The 21,057-nt window shown below is 41.4% G+C and overlaps 1 protein-coding gene across 6 annotated transcripts in view; it reads left to right on the top strand.

Moving 5' to 3' along the window:
- The window catches only part of enox2 (ecto-NOX disulfide-thiol exchanger 2), a 282,746-nt gene that overhangs the window by 258,158 nt on the left and 3,531 nt on the right, over window positions 1-21,057 (top strand). For all 6 annotated transcript variants that reach the window (XM_078169459.1, XM_033633105.2, XM_078169457.1 and 3 more), the window contains 4 exons: window positions 2,583-2,723; window positions 13,515-13,571; window positions 14,379-14,484; window positions 18,847-18,932. In XM_078169459.1, the coding sequence (XP_078025585.1) occupies window positions 2,583-2,723; window positions 13,515-13,571; window positions 14,379-14,484; window positions 18,847-18,932 (390 nt within the window). The remainder of the gene's footprint in view (window positions 1-2,582; window positions 2,724-13,514; window positions 13,572-14,378; window positions 14,485-18,846; window positions 18,933-21,057) is intronic.

Here is a 21,057-nt window from a genome sequence, read left to right as displayed (position 1 = left end):
GCGTGTCATTGGTATGCTGACTGCAGGAATGTCCACCAGAGCTGCTGCTCATAAATTGAATGTTCATTTCACTAAAATCAGCTGTCTCCAGAGTCGTTTCTGAGAATTTGGCAGTACACCCAACCGGTCTAGTAGGCCAGCCCGGGACCTCCACATCTAGTTTCTTCACCTGCAAGATGGTCTGAGACAAACCACTAAGATAAGTGCCTCTGAGACGGTTTCTGACTTGTGTAGAAGTTTTTGCAAACACCTGCTGTATCATCTGTCCAGGTGCCTGGTCTCAGACGATCTTGTAGGTGAAGACGCTGGATGTGAAGGTCCTGGGTTGGTGAGGTTATAGTTGCTCATGTTGTTAGGCTGTTTGGATGACAAGGATTTAAACGAATGGATTTGAGAGAACTAAGCGTTTTGTGTGCATAGACAAACTACAAAGTCTTTTCCTTTTACCTTGTTGAGTGCACATGCAAATACTTAGGAGAAGAGGAGGCATCGCTACTTCATCTTTAGCTGCCAATCAAAGTTCCTTCCTAGCCTGACAAACAGTCTCATCACATTGTCCATGTTGAAGCATCTCTTTAGCTTTCATTCATATCAAAAGGTCTTCATCAGCAGACAGATAATTCTTGGAAGCCCACTCTTCAGGGTCTGTCCGTGTTTCCGAACCATCGATGAAGAATCCAAATCATTCCCAACGGCCGAGGGCTCGACTGCAAAAATCAGATTTATTTATGTGTGTAGCTGCGACAGAGAGTGTAATCTATGTCTTATTTTAACAGTGACATCACTGATTCCTGTAGTGTTTAACAGCCAATCAAAGTGCTGATTGCCTGATTGATTTTATAGGTTTTTTAAGAAAAGACGGTAAAAAGAGCACAAATCAAACATATGGCTCCAACACTTAAGTTAAGGCAACAAAAGTTAGTGGATAGGTTAAGAAAAAAAATCATGTTTTGGCTAAAAGAAGTATGTGTTACTAGCATTATGTATGTGAGATATATGTAAGATATGTCACATTTGTTCATGACATACTGAGCTGCGTTTTATAAAATTACTCAGTGTTGATTTTGAACGTTAAAGGGTTTTTTTGGGGAGTTTTCCTTATCTGCTGCGAGGGTCCTAAGGACAGAGGGATGTCATATGCTGTAAAGCCCTCTGAGGCAAATTGTGATTTGTGATATTGGGCTTTATAAAAAAAATTGATTGATCGATTGATTGATTTTCTAGTTTCACATGGGACACAAACAGTGGTCTCCTGATAGAAAGTCCTGTCTTTGTTTAACCCATCCACCTCCCCTTCTGCTCGCCATACTTTTTTGCTCTTTATATTCCGGCCCTTGCTCAGAGCATCAGATAATAACGCAGCCCTGTGCATCACGTACAAGGTGCGCAGTGGATTGGTAACTGACACCATGGGCCACTGACCAAATATCTGTATTTGACAAGTTGGAAGTGAGGACAGGTTTGCTCAGAGGAAATAAAGGGAAAGAATGGATATTTGAACATCTACAATTCTATTTCACGTCATCTACTTGGCAAACTCCATCTGCTGATTAAGACCATGTGATTTTGGTGACACTGACTTCTTAACGAGCCTTTCCTCCTTCAAAAGAGCAACGCTTGTAATATCAGAAACCGTTAATTCTTAACTTTTTCAACACCAAAGAACTACTGAATTGACTCATTGTAGCGTTTGTCAAGTGTCCTCACTTAGCTAGCTGTCACAGGTAATGGAAATTATGATCGATTCATGTGAAGAAGAAGAGAATCCATTAAGGTCCTGCTGTTCATTTCTGCACACAGAGAGTAATTACCTTTCCAGCTTACGTCTCTCACGGTGTGTTTATGAAAAGATTAGGTGAATGGATTAAATGAGTTGGAAGACACTGAAATTGGATACGTCTCCTTCCCAGGGTCCACGTGTTGTATCACGCAGACACACAAATTGCAATGAAATATTATCAGCATGTACTGGCAGCCCGTTTGCCCACTTGTGAATTATAATGCATGCACACAAAGGCACTTAATGTGTAGCTTTGCAGATGAAAATTCCTGGCTGTAAAGACCCCCTGTGTCTCGCCGACCCTCGTTTTGTTGAAATTAACCCAGTGGGAGGTGAATCTTTCAATCTGTGTTTAGCAGATAACTTAGCTATCAAAGGTTCCTGAGCACCAGTTCTTGTGTCAGCCAAGGATAAAACCCCTATGAGTGTTAATTCTCTCATGATGTTCGTTTCTCCATATATAATTTGTGGTTTTTGAGTGTCTCACAAGGAAAGGATTTGGCAAATTACTTTTCTTGGACGCGTACAACAAAATAGAATAAGACAGAATAAAATACAATTGTTTTCTCTTTGGAAAATGTTTATTGAAGATATAATTCACGTCAGTGTCTAATTGGTTTTCTGTATTAAACTGAAGTTCTAATTACCGATGTAGGGATTACATGCTAAATATTAATAAAACAAATGGGTGATTGTTCCTCTGCTTCCAGAGCTGTTCGAGTACGAGGTAGAGTAGAATCGTCACGGTTAGTTAGTTCACAGTAGCATTAGTGGCTTACTGTTCTCCCCCTTTTCTTTGCAGCAACTGTTAAAAATGAGGGAAGAATTAAAACAGCGGGAGGCAGAGCTGGAGAAGAGTTTGGAGGACAAACAGCAGCTGAAGAACCAAGTGCAGACCCTGAAGGAGGGACTCCAGAACCTGCAGAACACACACGTAATGCAGGTTAGTTTGACAGAAAAACTGAGAATGAAAAAGGGGAAAAAACGTCCATGTTTCATTTTTGTTTATAAATGCAGTGCCTGCTCAAATCAAGCCTGTTCAGAATGAGCTGATTCCTGAGCCTGTGATTGGTGTTTGAACCTTTCTCAAGGACTGCTCTTTCTAGGGATGTCCGTGGTTAACCCCAAAGAATTTTTTTGACTGGTTTCAGTCGATACGTTAATTTTGCCAAGTTTCAGTTTAGTACTAGTTCAAGCACTATGCTTTACCACAACAAACCTGACAAGGTAGTTGTGCTACACTGGTTAGATATCCGCTGCAACTACTCTGTATTGAGCTTCGCCGTTCATTAAGTGATAACAGCTGTTAACACCATCCTGACCTGTAGTGGCATTGCTGTGGAAACATGCCCACCTTCCAGCCCAAAATTAAGCTCCTTACCCACTGGTGTGACTTAGGAGACTGCATGTTGGGTACCATGTTTCCGCAACAACGCCTTCTCAGTCGCAGGATGGTGTTACCAGTAGTAATGACAGAATGAACACTAGCCAGCTCCCTAACAGCCGTTGTGCAGAGCAGCTAGCAAACCACAGGAGACCGGAGGGCGGACAGTGGCCACTATGTTTCCAAATGTTAACATGGCTAGCTGCCTGTCTGTTAGCAAAGCCAACAGAAAATACAATACAATATATGAACTAAAATTAAAGGCCTCTTGTATTTTGTGCTTTTTTCTTCAAAATAAACCACTTAGTTACCGTTTAATGGGTGTTGGGCTACTGAAAGAAAAAAGAAAATTAACCGAAACTGACATCACTAGCTCATATAAACAAAGCTTTGAGTACTTCCTTTAATTATTATTATTATTATTATTATTATTAATTCTCAAACAAGTGTATTTGTTGCTTGCATGGATTCAATTTAAAGAAGGTATTTAAGCAATGGTAATGTTATTAGTGTTATAAGTTAGTTTGCCAACCTTACACACTTAATAAAAATAATAATAATAATAATAACTTTATTTGTATAGCACTTTCCAATATAAATAACAAAATGCTTTACAGCATAAAATATCAGCACACACTCAATATCAACACAAAATCCATACAAATTAAACATTACATCAACTTAAACATTACTTCATAAAAGCCTTCCTGTAAAAGTATGTCTTGAAGAGCGATGTAAAACCAGGAACAGATTCTGAAAACCTGATTTCCTCAGGCAAATCATTCCAGAGTCTAGGGGCCCTGACTGCAAAGGCCCTAGGCCCGTTTCCACTGAAGAAGTTCCTGGTACTATTTGGGGGGCAGGAACTACTACAGGAACGTCCTCTCGCTCGGCCCTCTCAACCGCCGTGTCTCCACTGAGAGAGTGGAGTACGAGGAAGGTTCCTGTAAAGTTACGGGCTGCCTCTGGATGTGACGTAATCGTTGCGCGACCATTTTGGCCGGGGTGACGTAGGGACGCCATTAGCCGATAGCGGTGTCTGTAATAACTCACTAAATGGCCCGTGAAGAAAATATTTTTTCCAGCGGATGTCTTAGTTACAACATGATTGAGCTAACTGGAGTAGTTTCATGTCGTATCCAACAACGGGAGGCTTTTAACAGATGACGTCCTGATGTAGCTGATGCTTTCTAGACATCGTGATTTCCCATAACTGAATAAATACCACACATATCAACACAAAACTTTGCTAGCTCAATCATGTTGTAGCTAAGATATCCGCTGGAAAAAATATTTTTTTCACGGGCCATTTAGTGATTTTTTTTTAGATGGCAGCGGAAGCTATATGAACGCGCTAACCCTCGTCTGCTGGGTTTTAAAAATGTCGGCTATTTTGTTGCTTTCTGTTCACGTCACATCCCTCCTTGAGTATATCCAATCAGCACCAAGTAAACCCCAAGCCCCAGCCAGGAGTCTTTCGGGGCCGTTCTGAGTACCTACCCCGAGGCAGGGACTTGTTTAGCCCCTGTAAAAGTTCCGGAACTCTGTCCTTCGGGGGTGGTTCCTGCGGTGGAGACACGCACCGACGGCCCCGGCCCCATAAAATTACCCCGAAGTTCCTGCGGTGGAAACGGGCCTCCTGTCGCCTTTTGTTTTCAGCCTAGACCTTGGAACAGCTAGCAGGGCCTTATCAGCAGATCTCAGACTGCGAGCTGGTTTGTGTGAGGATAAAAGGTCTGAAATATAGGCAGGGGCTAGCCCAAGTCTGGCCTTAAAAACAAATAAAAGAATTTTAAAATCAATCCTAAAATGAACAGGCAGTCTAACTTGGAGTTAGATTAGCAGATTGCGCTGTTCCTGTATGCTATCTGCTCATGCTAATTTATTTCAGGGAAGGGTTAGAAGAAGGTTAGTCTCGCTCACCAGACCTTTCTCAAGAAAAGAAAGGTCTGGCTGGGCCGGCTCTCACTTTAAGATTGGAGAAAAAACGCCCTTCTTTCTTTCAACCAATCACAGTCGTTCTGGGCGGTGCCACAGCAACGGTGCGCTTGCAAAAATATTGCCGGGGGGAAACAGGTTTTGGTGTAACACGCCCACAAAAATATCGCCTACAGGACGCGAACCATGGCAGAAAAATGGCTACATTCCCGCAAGATCAAACACCGCAAAAGTTAGTAAAGGATGTGTTGAAAACAGTTGAAAACTGCTACACAACCGGAGGTGGTAGGGCGGGACTTCAGCGGGTGGCTCCTTCCGCCCAATGAGAGGCTGATCTATGCAGCGAACTTCCGCCCACTCAGACTAGAAGAAGGTTGAAGAAGAGTTTGCTTTTAACGTTTAAACATCCAGCATCCAGCAGCAAAAATGTGGCAAACTTGCTGTGGACGACATGCACAACTCACACCTCTTCGTATATGGACTTGATGCAGACATTAGACTGTTTCAGTGTTTCCCAATGAAGATATCCTAACTTGCTCTATGTATCAGCAAACAGTTGAAGCAACATATAGCTTGAAAGAGAAACTGCTCGCCGTGACTTTGTTTTGGCAAAGCTTCATGCACCTCCAACATATTTCTAGACCAACAGCAAGTCATTGCTTGGGCTCGCTCAGGGCTCTATAGTCTCCCTGAATGTTGTTGTTGCTGGTAATATATCTCAAGTCAGAGCTCACTCACTGTCTGTTAGGAAGGAGTGTCAGTCTACGCCCAGTCCACCAAACTGTTGTCTTCAGGAAAGTGAAGAAGAGTTCAGTTGTAACGTTAGTACATCCAGCATCTGACCTGCAGTCAATGAGCCACGGTCAGCAGCTGTGGAGGACACGCTGCTCGATTCTGCAGAGCCTTGAATCCCCGCCACTGTTTGCTTGTTTATTCAAAGTTTATTAATATTGAACGTGTCGCGAGTCCAAATTACACCAAATTCAACACTGAACGTCCTTGGGTCCCAGCAACACACCCAGTTTGAAGCAGATCAAATGAACGCCTCTCGAGATATGTGAAGGACACACAGACACACAGACACACAGACAGACAGACAGAGATTCCTCACTTTATAGTTCGATATGAAAGTTCATTTCAGGGTTACTCTCTTTGCTCTAAAATGAACACTATCTAATTTGCACTTTGATAAGAAAGAAATTAGTTCAAGATGAGTTTCAGTGCATGAAAGATATTTGAGAAATGAATCACAGATAAACAAAAGGACAGGATGTGATGGGTGTAATATGTAGTTTTGGGTCGAGAAAATGACTCAATAATTTGAACTAGATCAAAACTTATTTCAAAGATCATCAGATATCCCGAAGAAGTCATTTTGGGCGCATCTATGATATCAACACTGCGGGAAAGGACCTACCACAGTGAGACAGATAATTTCCAGCTTCAATCAGTGTTCTGGTGTTCCCATTTTCTTCCCAGGGAGCTTAATTCATTCTTTTTTAACACACAGTATAATCGACTCTTTAATTTCTAATTTCCCTCCAAAAATGTTAATAACGCAGCCTTCACGTTTTAAGTAGCTCAGCAAAGATGATTTCCCTTCATTTAGCTTTTTTTATTGGACGATAATGTGTCTCATACAAAACATGCTCAACCAATAATCATTTACTATTTGCCGTCCTTTGTGTGCAGTTAACTTTTCTTTTCCACAGTTTGTAGCGTCTTTCAAAGTTTGCTCGGTTTGATAGATCTCGTAACTCTGCCTTTGCTTTTCATAATTTTTACATACACAAAGATATTTGTAATAACCTATCAACATTGTAGAGAAGCAACCGATACCTGTTTACCCTGTCTGCTGGGTTTAATCAGTTTCTCCTGTTTAATTGTGAGTTTTTAAGTGAGTGAGTGAGTTTTTTAAGTCTGTCTTAAAACAATATCCAGGTGCCCTTTGAAAGTAAAGTAGTATGAAACATTAACATTTTTTCAAGGTTGTTGATTTGGCATTTTCGTCTTTATTAGATAGGAAAGTTTAGCGTGGAAAGGGGAGAGTGAGTGAGGGGATGACATGCAGCAAAGGGCCAATGCTGGAATTGAACCCTCGTCCGCTACGGCAAAGACATTTAATTTTTCATTTATTATTTATTGCTGTGTTCTTTATTTTTTCACTTTTGTGTACCGGAGCTTTGACTCTGACCTTGTTAGGCCATGTGATGTGATGTTATGTTATACAAGCTTGATGTTGTAACATGTCACATGTATAATGTGTCTGGCCATTATGTGCTGTCTTGGGATAGTACAGTGACCTTATGTAAGCAGTGGAAAACCAATCCTGTAAGACTTTAGTGTTCTGCTTTACCCTTTAATAACCACTGACTCTTTCTTCAATTTATTTGGCTTCTGTTCGCACGTATAATCTCTCCAAAATATATTATATACATCATATATTTTGCTTCTAAATCCATCAAACGCTTTAGGCATATATTTCCTGAGTGCCTATTATTGCAGGCAGCTTCCAGCACAGCCCATAGAAACACTGAAACAATTAATGCTCGCTATAATCATTCCTTTTGTTCATAATGGCCAGTAAGAGGTCCCTTCTTAATGTGCCTCCACTGTGAGTGCAATAATACACTCTAAAGTACATCTATAGTTTATATGAGGCTTTAACAGCCTAAGTTAGATCAATCAGCTGTGTAGCTTCCAAAGTTAAAGTCTTTTGAGTTTGAAATTCCCTTTTTGTTTGACTTTCCCTCCACTGCAGCTCAGCGCAGAAACACAGTCTGTGAAAACACGAAGAGGGAATTCTGTATTAAAGAGACTGTGACTTCGGAAAGTATCCACTTGACTTGTTTCACTTGGGCTGCTGGAGCCACGAATTATCTTCAGATAACCTTTGGAACATATATATGTATTTTGCAGAACGAGGACTGTCGATTTTGCCCCCATCACTTGCACAGCTGACATGTTCAGAAGGGATTTTGTAACGACCAGGAGGAATTATTACAGCAAGCTGGAGGTGTAAATTGTCAGTTGGTTCTTAAAGGAAAAATTCACCACCTTTTATGTGGATGTCCAATTGGTGTTGATGGTAAATGTAGTCAGTTGAAGCAATAAAATTCCTCGCTGTGTGCTATTCTGACCAAGAAAGTTGAGTTCTCCTGCTCATGCAGCCATGCCAACAATGCCTATATGTACTAAGATGCATTGCACACAATTGTCATCATGTATCACCGCTCTACCTTATAACTAGGGGTGCTGGTCTTGGTTGTCTTTCCAGTTTATCTTCGAGATCCTGAAGGTCTCCAGCACACCTCTGTCCAAGTGAGGAGTAAAACTTTAATGCATAGTAACACACACACACACACACACACACACACACACAGGCTCTTTTGGGATTGGAGATAAGTTGGTGTTGGCGGAAGCAACCAACCAAAACTGAAATTCATTGCATTGTTTCTGTCGGTATTGGGGGGCAGTTTAAGCAGAGGCACCACCCCTGGGTGTTTGGTCTCAGCAGCTTTGGTTCTGGAGGTTTCCCACTGGCCATATTGTCTTGCACAGTTCATGCAGCCGCTGTTACACCCTTTCTCTGCTACATTTCTTCAGAGCATGTCCTCTGGCTACCCAGAGATGAAGAACAACTGATTTTGCAGCTGCAAACTCAGCTTTCTTGATATAGCACACACTGAGGAATTTATTGCTTTAAGCTTCAATTGACTACTGTACATTCATCCTCAACACTGAGGGCAATTTAAGCAAAGGCACCACCAGTGTGTGTGGTCTCAGCAGCTCGGGTTCTGGAGGATCCCCACTTGCCGTATCATCTTGCAGCTGCTGCTTCGTCGTCTCTCTGCTACATTTCTTCGGCTGTATCCTCTGGCTGGAATGAATACGGCTGAATAGCCAAGTAAGCCAAAACACTGTAAAATATATTCTGGCCCATAACATCCTCTGCACTTGTATTTTGGGAGCTATTTGGAAACGTAGATAGTTTGCAATACATGTGAGGAGAACAAGGAAGGTCTGTTTTTTTGAGCAGCATCTAGAGCAGTGGTTCCCAACTGGTGGGTCGGTGTCTAGAAGTGAGTCATGGGTCCATTCTGAATGGACCACAAGTGACTTGCAAATATGTCAAGTTTGTAAAAAACAGACTTTATTTTTAAGTACAGTGAATTTCTGGCACAGAGCTTTAACTTTGAAGTGTCATTTCCTGCTGTAGAGTGAGTGACTAAGGGACAGCTACTTAACAGAGACAGCAAACTAGCTTGACGACATGGCAACGCAAGTATGACGCTGTATGTATTGAGCAGTGGACCTTGAACTATGACTAAGGAGAAATCTGGACTCTGTAGCTGGACCAGTTGGGAACCACTGATCTAGAGCACACCCCTTGGCTTCCCAGAGATGAAATCCAACCTGTAGTACCCCCTCGCCTCCAACTTTGTCACTGTCATGTCATGTTCGCAGCTGCAAACTCAGCTTTCTTGGTCAATATAGCAAGCACTGAGGAGTTTATTGTTTCAGTGGACTACTTTTACCATCAACACTGATGGGGCATCCACACATAAGGTAGCAAATTTTCCCTTTAACTATAAGTTAAGCATAAGTTGAAACTAAACAGCATTTAAACTCACTGGTTACTTGCTGGTGCAGCAGACCACTATGGTGGAAATTCCTGTAACAAAAGAGCAAACAATGCAAAACATGTCAAATACACACAGTTACAGAAAATGACGTATATAAATTAGTCGCATTATCTTTAGAAGTCTACAAAACATTCTTTATGACAAAAACCCTCCATTATTAGATAAAAACTAAATGGATTTCCCCACAGATGTGTGCCTCTCTACCAGACAGGATGTCTTTTTCCTCTTTGTTATTGGGTCCACTCCTCTGTTCTCACTGCAACCACATCAAAAAACCCAGAAGGAATCCCTTCATTTCCCTAACTGGAAACATATTGAACATGGATGGCCGCAGTCAAATTGTTTCCTTGTTTGTCTGCAGCTGAGATTTTATGTGACATCGACCACCAACAGCAACCCAGTCATGTACTCTCATTCCTGAACATTTTGTCCTTTGGGTTACATCAGCACAGTCCAACAGGCATTAACTAAGATATCACATTGATATCAATATGTACACTGTAATAGCGTGATCACCACATGGGGAGATATTGCCTGCTGAAGATGTAAGCTGTAAACCATTGGTGCCGTCTCAGGGCTGTTATACATCATCAGTTAGAGCCACTGCTGCTACATTATTCATCCATCCCAACATCCCATTTGTTATTTGATTGAATGTGTTGCTTACATTGAGGCATGTTTTTCCCAACAGAACCTCATCTACTATTGATTAGAGGCGAGCTGTTTTACCACAACACTATGCTGCTAAATACAGTGCAGTGTGATCTACAGTCTTATTAAACAATTTCAAGTTTCAAGGGTCATTTTTCTCTCTTAGACGCGTCATGTTTACCAATGTTTCAGGTGTTGTCCCATATTCCCAATATTCAAGCACTAATGTTTGTTAATGTTCCTTCTGGCTCGGCATAATGAGAGGAAGGGCTGTCATTAAAATGAGCTTCAGGCTCAATCGCCTATTAAATTGGATAATAATACAAATGAGAGACTTTCAATCCGCGTGGGGAGCTGCTCCATGTGTTGTCTGTTTGCTTTGAGGAGCACGAGCCGACTGCAGGTTTCATGTAACGCAGAGGTGAATTAGTAATTTACCAAAACGTCTCTTCCTTCACATCAGCCCGGAGTGACAGAGTTGTCAATAGCGTGTTAATGGTGATGAGTTTGATTAGAAATGCGTCGCCACAACTGTGAGCCCTGGGAAATATGCTAATTAAATTCCTGCATGTGGGCAAACATGAATCATGAGAGGCAGTCTCATTAAAGGGAGAAAGAGAAATCAATTTTTGGGTGTAGGTTTCTGTGAAGATTAGCAGCCGTTGTGGGGTTATTTGTCACGTTGAGGAGATCTCTTCATGCCATCACTTATCCTTCGCTGGTCCAATCACAGCTCCTGCTGTCACCATGCTGTCGCCACACATTACTGGACTGACACCAGTGCAGGTTGCTGAGGCTTTTGTCCCCATATATGTTTGTGTCACTGCTGCCACTAATGATTCTTTTCATTATTGACTGATCTGGTGATTAATTTGTGATTTAAAGGAACACTTGGTATTGCATTTCAATAAAGCTGAGGGACTCGTTAAAAGAAAAATGGTCAAAATCGAAGCAGCCGAGGTTGAGATAACCTAATGTTTACAATAGAAAATAATTTATTGTCTACTTTGTGTGTGCAAAAGGCAGAAATTTGTCTTTGGTTTACATGTGCAGAATCTGGTATTAAAAAGCATACATTAAAACACAAAATTTAGTCCCTAATACGAGGCAAGCTCCAAAATAACCAAGCCTACACTTCCCATAATGCAACGCAACCGTGTGTTTTCCTCAACCCACTTCACACCCCCAGTTTACTGTCCAGGTTCGTTGTTAAGAAATGTTAAAAAGTTTTAAGCTTAAACAACAAAATAAAATACATAAATAATAAAAAAGTGACAGTAGAATAGAATTAAATGAAAAAAAAATAGACGTTTGAAACACTAATAAACACATTAAACATGTATACAGTAAGATGGGTAAGAACAATATGTTGTATCTGATATGATAAATGTTTTCAGCAGCAGAACAACATTTCAAGTAGCAATTTTAATCACCGGGTTTGTCGGGTCAATGAAATAGACCTGTCTTGGGCTCTTTCCTCCCAAACATGACCAGGTCAGGGCTCTAATATGAATTTTCTGGGTCCATCAGGGTTTGGGTCTGTCATTTTGGACCCATGTAGACCTCTACCTCAGAGCCACAGCTGTCATTATACAGCTGGTACAAGCCAAGGAGTACTCATCATCACAAGTGAACTGATTGGTAGATGGCTCCATCAATAGATCAGTCATTGAGTCTATGAAATGTCAGAAAATAGTGAAAATGCTCCTCATGGTTTCCCTAAGCCCATGATGTCATCTTCAAATTGCTTGTTTTGCCCAACAAGTAGTCCATAACCCAACGACACTCGATTTATAATGTTTTAAAACCAAGAAAAGCTGCAAATATTTGTGTTTCAAGAGTTGGAACCAGATAGTATTTGGCATTTTTGAATGCTGTCAATAAACTTGGTTTTGATTGTGTCATGCAGTGATCCCCAACCAGGGGTACAGTTAACAGGTGTATGTTAAAAGATTGTGGAGTAGGTCTGCTGATATGAACAAATTATTATTTTGTAATATATAACTAGTCACGATAACCCTCCAGCAACCACAGGCCCACTGCACATTGGCATGGCTCAGTTTCCCTTTGAAGCAACTCAGTTTGAACACCCTAAAGTAGAAACGACAACATTTCCTCCCTTAGCATTTCCAAGAGGTATTAGTGTTGGCGCCGCTGTTGCAAAGACAACAAGATCCCTTTTCAATTTTCTCAGTCTCGCATCCACCACAGTTAGTTCAGTTCTTCCACCAACAGTAACTGCAACACATTTACACTGATACTCTTCGGAAACTGGGGAAAGCCACCAATAGCTACTGGGGAAAACAAAAGCGCCATCCTGTTCCTGTTTTGGTTGTGCAATGGTTGACGCACTTTCTTTGTACCATAAATCAAGCCTTCATTTTCCATGTACCCAGTGACAGAATTTCATAGTGAAAGTGGGGCTTATAAGGAACCAATCTAAATGCAGATGGTGTCATTACTCTACAGTCATTACATTGTGCAATCAACATTTTCTACATAATGATAACTTAAAGCAAAAAACTTGTCTGTTTTCAGTGTTACAAATGAAAGAGTACAAAAACTAGTTAGAAACAGAGCAGGAGAGAGAAACTGATAAAGTGTGGCGTGTAATAAACGCTTAAATCAGGCGTCTGCCACTCTTGATATTTGTACATAGGCATAAGAACAAAGAAGCATCCAGTCTGCTGAAGTACAACAGTGAAGGGGTACTCGAGCCCAACATAAAGGGCTATGGGCGGACTGCGAATCAAAAAGATTGAGAAGCACTGGTCTTATCGAACAATAGCACAATTATCTCAGTGCTAATATATTCCCAGGAAATCAGAACTCACAAATCATTGTTACAAATTTAATAGCCAACTGTTTTGTGCCAATTTTGACTCAAAAAGAGTTAATTATATCCATATGGACTTCAGTGTCTCTGTTTCCCTTTGCTTGTTCAAAATCAGCACATTTCTGGACCTTTTTCTAAAAATAAACAATGCCCCTATTTGTCTGTTTTTGCACACCATGCTGTGCTCAACCACTCTCCCCTCCTCCCCCCATCTGTCTACATTAGCGCTTAGCTTGTTTCTCTGTGGCCTTTTCCTAATATGTTTCTAATGTGCCGCAGCTGGAGATGTCGACGCAAGATGACAGAGGCAGCGAGGAGAGCGCTAATCAAACCAGTGTAAGTGGAAAAAAGGTTGAGCCCTTCCCCACTCCTCTCCAGATATTGTTTTGTGTCCTCATTCTCCCTTCTTCTTCTTCCTCCTCCTCCTCCTGCGACTCTCCTCTCCAACCTCTCCCAGTGACATGACAGATCATTACAGGCCAATCTAGTTCACTGCAACTGCATTTGTCATTGAATAAATCACCCAGACACAACTGGGCTAGGAAATAGAGGAGTCATGAAGTCAAAATGGCTCGCACATGTGCGTATGTCTACACACCCACGCACTGACACACACACGCTCGCAGGGTGTTATGGATAGATTCAAAACAGAAAAGGGCCACCAGGCATCCCACACCATAAGTGGAAATAGTACACACAATAGTATGTAGGACAACAAACAGACAAAAACTCTTCTGTTATTCCTCTGCCATTTTTCTGCCACCTGTCAGAGATCTGAAACAAACAGCTTGATCATTTCCCTTCCAAGTCTCTCCCTCTCTCACTATTTGTTCTTCTAACACTCGTCTCCTTTTTTGTGTCTCTGTGTGTGACACACATTTCATCCCTCTATCAGAATTATAGCTGCTGGCTAAAAATTCTCCCTCGCCTCATTATCCTCATCCTCATTGTCTCTGTGCATTAATGTGTTGGTGGTGAAACTTTCTGATGCGTTCATTCTTATTCGTGTTTGTCCTTTTATTGTGTGTGTGCCATGCACTGGCTTGTGTTTAGGCTTGTTTACTGTTCTCGTCAGCCACAGTCAAACAGTGGCTGGTAGCACATTCATTTAAGGTAACTGTGTAACTTTGTGTATGTGTGCAGGAAGCCACAGTGTCAACAGTGGTGTCCTGCAGTCAGGAGAAGGAAGGTCCTACAGAGAAGAATCCACCGAGTCCTGTACACTCCGAGAGGGAGGCACTGCTAGTTGGTACGTTGACATGAATCTGACTTTGTATTACCAATATCACCAAAATATAAATTATATATTTGCTGTAATTTTACCTATGAGGTAGTCAGTAGTAGTAGGAACCAAATACACTATCATACATTTCTAGTGATGCACATTTTTAAGGATTCCCAGGTTGTCTGTGTCAATTGATATGTTGTAATTTGATGAATCGCACATATGTTTGGAACTTTGCAGCACAAAAACTAAAAGGTCTAGTGTGTGGGATTTAGCAGAGAGGTTGCATAATTGTCCCTGGACACAGACTGGCCTATCTTAAAGTAGCTTTGGACCAGCTCAGACCAGGGTCCGACAACAACACAGCTGTGCTCCATTGACTCCAATGCAGTCGTTTCAGATTTCCTTCATTTTGTGGATTTTGAGCCAAATGTGCCTGGGGCACGTTGTGTATTAATGATACTCGTTACCTGGAGAGGTTGGAAAAAGATATACATTTCTTCTCTGTTCCAAAACCAAAATCAGACCCTGAAAAGTGTAGGGTTAGCTAGCTAGCTAGCTACTGAAGATATAGCCTACTGAATGTATACACATGCTGCTTTTGCGTTTTAATGATTATAACAGTGAAACAAAGACCGACCCTGCTGTACAGGAACCAGTGAAGGGAAGCAGGGAAACTTTGCTGATATTCAACCAGCTGTGTGTCATCACAGTGTGTGCAGATGAATGTTGTTTGACTTCCCTGCCTGTGCAACAGCGGAGGTCCTTGTGCTGGCAGCCAAACACCGTTCATCTGCACACACTGCGATGCCACACAGCTGGTTCAATATCAGCAAAGTTTCCTTTTATATTCATTGTCTTGTGTGGCGATCAGCAGTGATGTGGTGGTTCGCTTTTACACTGTGATCTGTAGCCTATAGTTCGGCTTTAGCTTCTAACTATCTTTGTCTTTTTAACCTGTTGTTGCTGCTGGGTCAGTTTGACATCCTGGATATATCCGTCAAACACAGACTGTAGACCCCTCTGTCTGCTTCTCTCTGGAATCACTCTTTCATTTTTCCAAAAATATGATAATATTTCTTCAGGGAGTGCAGTTAGTTACAATGTGGGCTACATGCTTACTCCGACAGCTTGTCGGACCATCACAAAGAGGCGGGGATTGGCGAAAGATCAATTGAAACTTCTCTGTGCGCCAAACATATAGAACTACAGTGGCCAACGTGGAAACACAAATTGCCCCATTCTAGAGCCAGTGTTTGATTTGTCCATTCTGGGCTACTGCAGAACAACATGGCAGACTCTGTGGAAGAGAACCTGCTCTGTATATAAATATAAAAAACAGGAACATTGCTAAGTAGAATCATAAACATTATTTATTGTGCCAGACCAGCTAATCAGATTTTGAAGCTTGTGTTGCTCCAGTACCATTTCTCTTCATTGATCTGTCTGTTCTCTGCTGGTGAACAGGTGTATCATTTAGGTAGCCCAGATTCAGTACAAATCGGTATTTTTTCCCTTGCTGTGGTTTCTGTGGTTGCCATGGTCACACAGCTAGCCGCCACAGCAAGTTGAAATAGTTGAACCATCATAAACTCTGAAAGCAGCAGCAAAAGAGCTGTGTATGGCCACAAGAGCGGCAGCTGGCCCTCCCTCTCTCCTTGCCGCTGCCACCGACTTCAGCAGCACGTCTGCCTTTGTGTTTATACTGAAAACAACCACTTGCTGTCTGAAAGCAGTCTCCCCTCTCCATTCATGGTGTGGCACTTCTCACACACAAAGTAACAGAAGGAGTTGTGTGAGGAGTGAACAAAGAGAGTTTGAGAGCGAGGTTTAAAACCTGCCTTCTTCTAATAAAGTCCACAACTAATCAATTGCTGCGTTAAGTGGGAATTATTCCACGACAGTCTGTTGCAGAGGGTTAGAATAGTGTTGGTCATGCCCTCAAACTCCCTCATTTTAAGTATATAGAGGCCTCAAGGTTGGTGCGTATTCTTCAATAAATTTGTGTTGAATAAAAGTGCCATTAGGTAATTGACACACGACAAACCTGAGGGCAGGAAGTATTCCAGCACTGGGTTATTGGATGGTTTCTGGGGCTGCAGGCGTTGTGCTTAATGGGTATTTGAGGGGTATGAGATAATACAAAACTCACAGAATGGAAGGAAAGGCGGCGTCAGAAGGGGCTTACAGCTCAGTTTTGCCCAGGGCACTCCAGCAGAATACCTCGGCCATGGCATTGTTGAAAACTGGCAGCAGGTGTGACAGTTGTAAAAACTCAAGCGAACATTGTTGTGGTGCCTTCAGACACAGCACAAAGCACGAATGCATGCAAAGTCGGTGGAAATACTCAAACAGAGATTTTCTCTAGCTGGTGCAATTTGAGGTGAAATCTCATCTATTGCTGTTGAGAATGAGCAACAAATTTGCATGACACTGCAAAGCATAAGCTCGGGATTCCCACCAGATTTAGAAAAATGTAATAGTCAGAGTTTGCATACGACTCAAAAGAGGACAGAAAGGAGGAAATGTGGTGGAAAATAAGGCACAGTTTGAGTTTCTGCTGACTTTTTAAAGTATTTAATGAGCGTCCTTTTAAATATTTATCAATAATGAATATGCGTCTTCAGCCCAATCCCATTTCTTTCCAAGTGCCCCTTTGCCTGTCTGAGCAGGTGCAAGGTTGAAGTCCCCTGTAGAAAAAAGAGATCCCTTCAAGACCCTGATATGTCGTTAGTATCTTCGTCATCGATGCCATTTATGTAAACAGATGAAAATATGGCAATTACGATATTATCACAATGATATTTGCCAAGTATCAGATGAAGATAGAAAAGCATGGATGCTCACGATTCTTTCACCACTAAAGTTTAATACTATCAATCGATTAAACGAGATATCAAATAAAAACAATGCTTTGTGGATTATTAGAGGAGCCGTAACAAGTGCAACAACTTCGCTACTAGATTTACATTACAAACCAATCACAGGGCTGGTACCTGCGGTTATTCCACAGGATAGTTAATAACATGTCGGGCAGGAAATCCAAAGTGTGGGATCATTTTGAGAAGGTGAAGGACAAACCCAAGGTGATATGTAAACTCATCTTCATTGGTCGACTACAAACATGACGCATCATCTGAAACATGGAAGTAGTTACATGCCCATTAGCCACTTAGCACAATCATTACTGCTTTGCCGACAGCATCATTAACAGGCGGCTCGCTCAGTGTGTGACGTGCACTTGTAGGTAAAATATAGGCCTATATTAATGAAGGTTCATTAGTACGGTTTTGTATTTCTCTGTAATGTAGCACAGTGTTAACAATGTTACTGATACTATTCTTTCTCACACCTTCAACTCAAACCATTGTGTTGCCCCGCCCAAAATATATCATTTAATAATTACATTAATATCGTAAACATGCAGGCAACTAGTCGACTAATGGCCCTTGATGACAACACTTCACACCACCCCTCTATCCCAGTAAGAATCGAGACACCCTACCCCTAGACGTAAATGTACAAAATGAATAGATAAGAGCTAAGTGGTAGAGAAAAGAGCTGTTTTGGGACTGAGCCTTAATTTGAGCCCCGACACTCACTCATATTCTGGCAATCTGCACACACACAGAGTGGGTGCGTGTAGTTATAGCAGTTACTAGTGGGAAAACATCTTCATTGGCTCTTTTCAGGCAAATAAACATAGACAGCGAAACCGCTCCAGCAGGCAATTTCATGGAGATAAATCAACATGAAATTCTGCTTGGCATTGTATCTCAATGGACCATTAGACTCCAAGTCAGTCTCTTATTCATTGTCAGGGAGCAGTGGAGCAGCTCCAGGCTAGCATGTCGTTTGTGTTGAAGCTATCGACTGACCTCCTGCAGGTGGCAAAAATGAGAAAGTCTTGGAGTAGTAATTTCCTCTTAAAGGTCTTAAGTGGTTGTGATATGGCTGTTCTGGTGTTTGAGCCAGTGGAAAGCTTTGTGACTTTAACACTGTGTGTGTTTGTCTCAACTGTTCATCCCTCTATGCTTTATAGGTGGTTTGTAAGCAGAGGTGGAGGATTATCTCTCCTGGCCCTGACTGTGAGCTGATAGCAGATGGTTTGTTTTAGCTGGGGGGGAGTATGGCTTTGATGAGAGACAAAGGCATCAAAGCTGTCATTAAACACTCCCTCTAATCTGGAGCCACAATATACAAGAGGCTCTTAACAGTACTGGGACTGTGGGAGAAGCTACTCGGAGCTCGTGTTCGACTCAGTCAGAGGAGGGAAGGAGTACATCCTTTGGCAGTTAGACCATTTTTGACAGGTGACAGAAACTGGAGGCATGTGACATGTCTCTGCTTTAACATCTTTGCATGACTTGTTTTTTTCTACCTCAGGGATCATTTCGACGTTCCTGCACGTCCACCCGTTCGGAGCCAGCATCGAGTACATCTGTTCCTACCTGCAGCGTTTGGACACCAAGGTAACAGGCACGCATGAATCAAAACTGTGGGGTACATTAGAGAGCCGGCCTTCAGGATCACTGTAGGTTAGATGCACCCATACAGACACTGTGTCGATGCCCCCTACAGCGCTGACATATGGGCTTGTTGTGTCCCAGGGTCCTGCTGTGTAGGAGAGACACAGCCTCCATGTCCATTAAGGGTGGGACTAACCAGAGGATCCACGATACAATATTATCACGATACTTAAGTCACAATACAATATTATCATCACAGTACATATTATTTAAAATATGTTGCGATACACTGGGTATTGCGATAAAATATATAACGATATATTGCAATTTATTATCTTTTTCCAACTGTAAATTAATGTCCCAAGGAAAAACTTTCTCAACATCCACCTAAAGCTACCTAATGTTTAATTTGTATTCGTCATATCAGTAAGTTGTTTATTAAAAAATTGATACTTGATATGATATTGTCACAAAAAAAATATTGCAATACTATGCAATATCAATGTTTTCCCCCACAAGAAATACTTCTCTCCCCAAACAACCATTTGTATATCAGTTAATCATCCCACGTTCCATTGAATTCTTGAAGGAAACTCTTCTGGCATGCCGTGAACAAAGAATCCAAAAACATAAAGCTCTTGACGAATTCTAGTCATAAGCAATTACAGGCAAACCATATAAAAATATTAGTTTACAAACTCTCACACAACTGTCTCATTTATCCAGTCATATGTTCAGTACTTCCCAAACAGACAGCCCTTTCTGGCAGGTAACTGAACAGAAAGTGAAACCTATCTACGGTATGCAAAGCCAGACTCCATTGACAAAAACAGTAATTTTACTTCCCTGAACACAGGAGCTGCTCATCAACTGCTCACTCGTTTAGTTTGTTAGTGTCATTGTGTGACTTTGGTGAATCTGAACTAACCCTTCAAAACACCAAAGTCACACAATAACACAGACTAATGAATTGATCGAGGCAGCACTAGACCAGCTACTCCTGTGTTCAGTGAGGTAAAATTACTGTTTTTGTCAGTGGAGTCTGGCCTTGCATCGATAAGTTTCACTTTCTGTTCGGTTTCGTCAGAAATGGCTGTCTGTTTTGGAAGTACTGAGCATATGACTGGATAAATGAGACTTGGATTATACTGCAGGGTTTGTGAGAGTTTGTAAACGGATGTTTTGACATAATTTTGCTGTTAAACATGACTGGCTCTGACTTCAACTCATCAAAAATATTTTCATTTTTAGATTCTTTGTTCATAGTGAAGGCATGCAAGAAAGAAAAAGTTTTCTTCATGAATTCATAATACATAACACAGGGTGAGTCATTAATATACAAATGGTCATTTGGGGGGTGAAGCATTTTTCATCTAACTCTCTCAAAATGCTTAATTAAACAGTCAGGAGCTAGATGTACAGATTGAGATCTCTTTTGCAAGAGGCCTGTCTGGGGAACGACTCAGCAAAACATCTAGTTTTATTAAACTAACCAATCTGTTATCAAACCTTTTTCTTAGCAAAATAGTTGGAAAACACTAAAGTAGCAGCCTTTTTTTTATTTGACTCACTGGTTGAAATGGCAGACATCACCTGTGGCACATTAGATCATCTGCAGATAATTTGCATTTTTTCTGTAACTGCTGAAATGAAAAGTTTGGCTGTTCTCTGGTTGAAATGCTCTCTGCAGCTGCTGTCTGTGTTCAGCCAAAGACTGATTGTGAGTGAAAGGAAGCATCATTTCATAACACCACTGCACATTTGCCAGAGGACTGTCTTTTTGTGGTTCAACAGGGACCAACAGAGGGGCGACTCATCTCTAGAGAATCTAGCCTCAGTATTTGGAGTCAGTAGCCTGTAAAGTACAGAAGGCTACTGCTATTAATTGAACATTCATTAGCCTGCCACTAAAAACTGTTTGCCCTCTCAGGCAAGAAAAGGTGATTCTTATTTTATAAGTGGATTCAATACTGGACTTGAACTTGATGAAATGGTATCGAACTGCAGCCCAGGACCAGAGTCAAGCAAAGGAAACATTCACAGAGAAAAAGACGTACAATAAATATTATCAATCACATAAAAACTCAGCATCAGAGACAATTCGACATCTTTAAATTAATGTTTGTTT

Source organism: Epinephelus lanceolatus, chromosome 7 (genome assembly GCF_041903045.1).
Source record: "Epinephelus lanceolatus isolate andai-2023 chromosome 7, ASM4190304v1, whole genome shotgun sequence".
Classification (NCBI taxonomy): domain Eukaryota; kingdom Metazoa; phylum Chordata; class Actinopteri; order Perciformes; family Serranidae; genus Epinephelus; species Epinephelus lanceolatus.
Note: the sequence above shows the minus strand (reverse complement) of the source record. Positions and strands in the feature narration are given on the sequence as shown.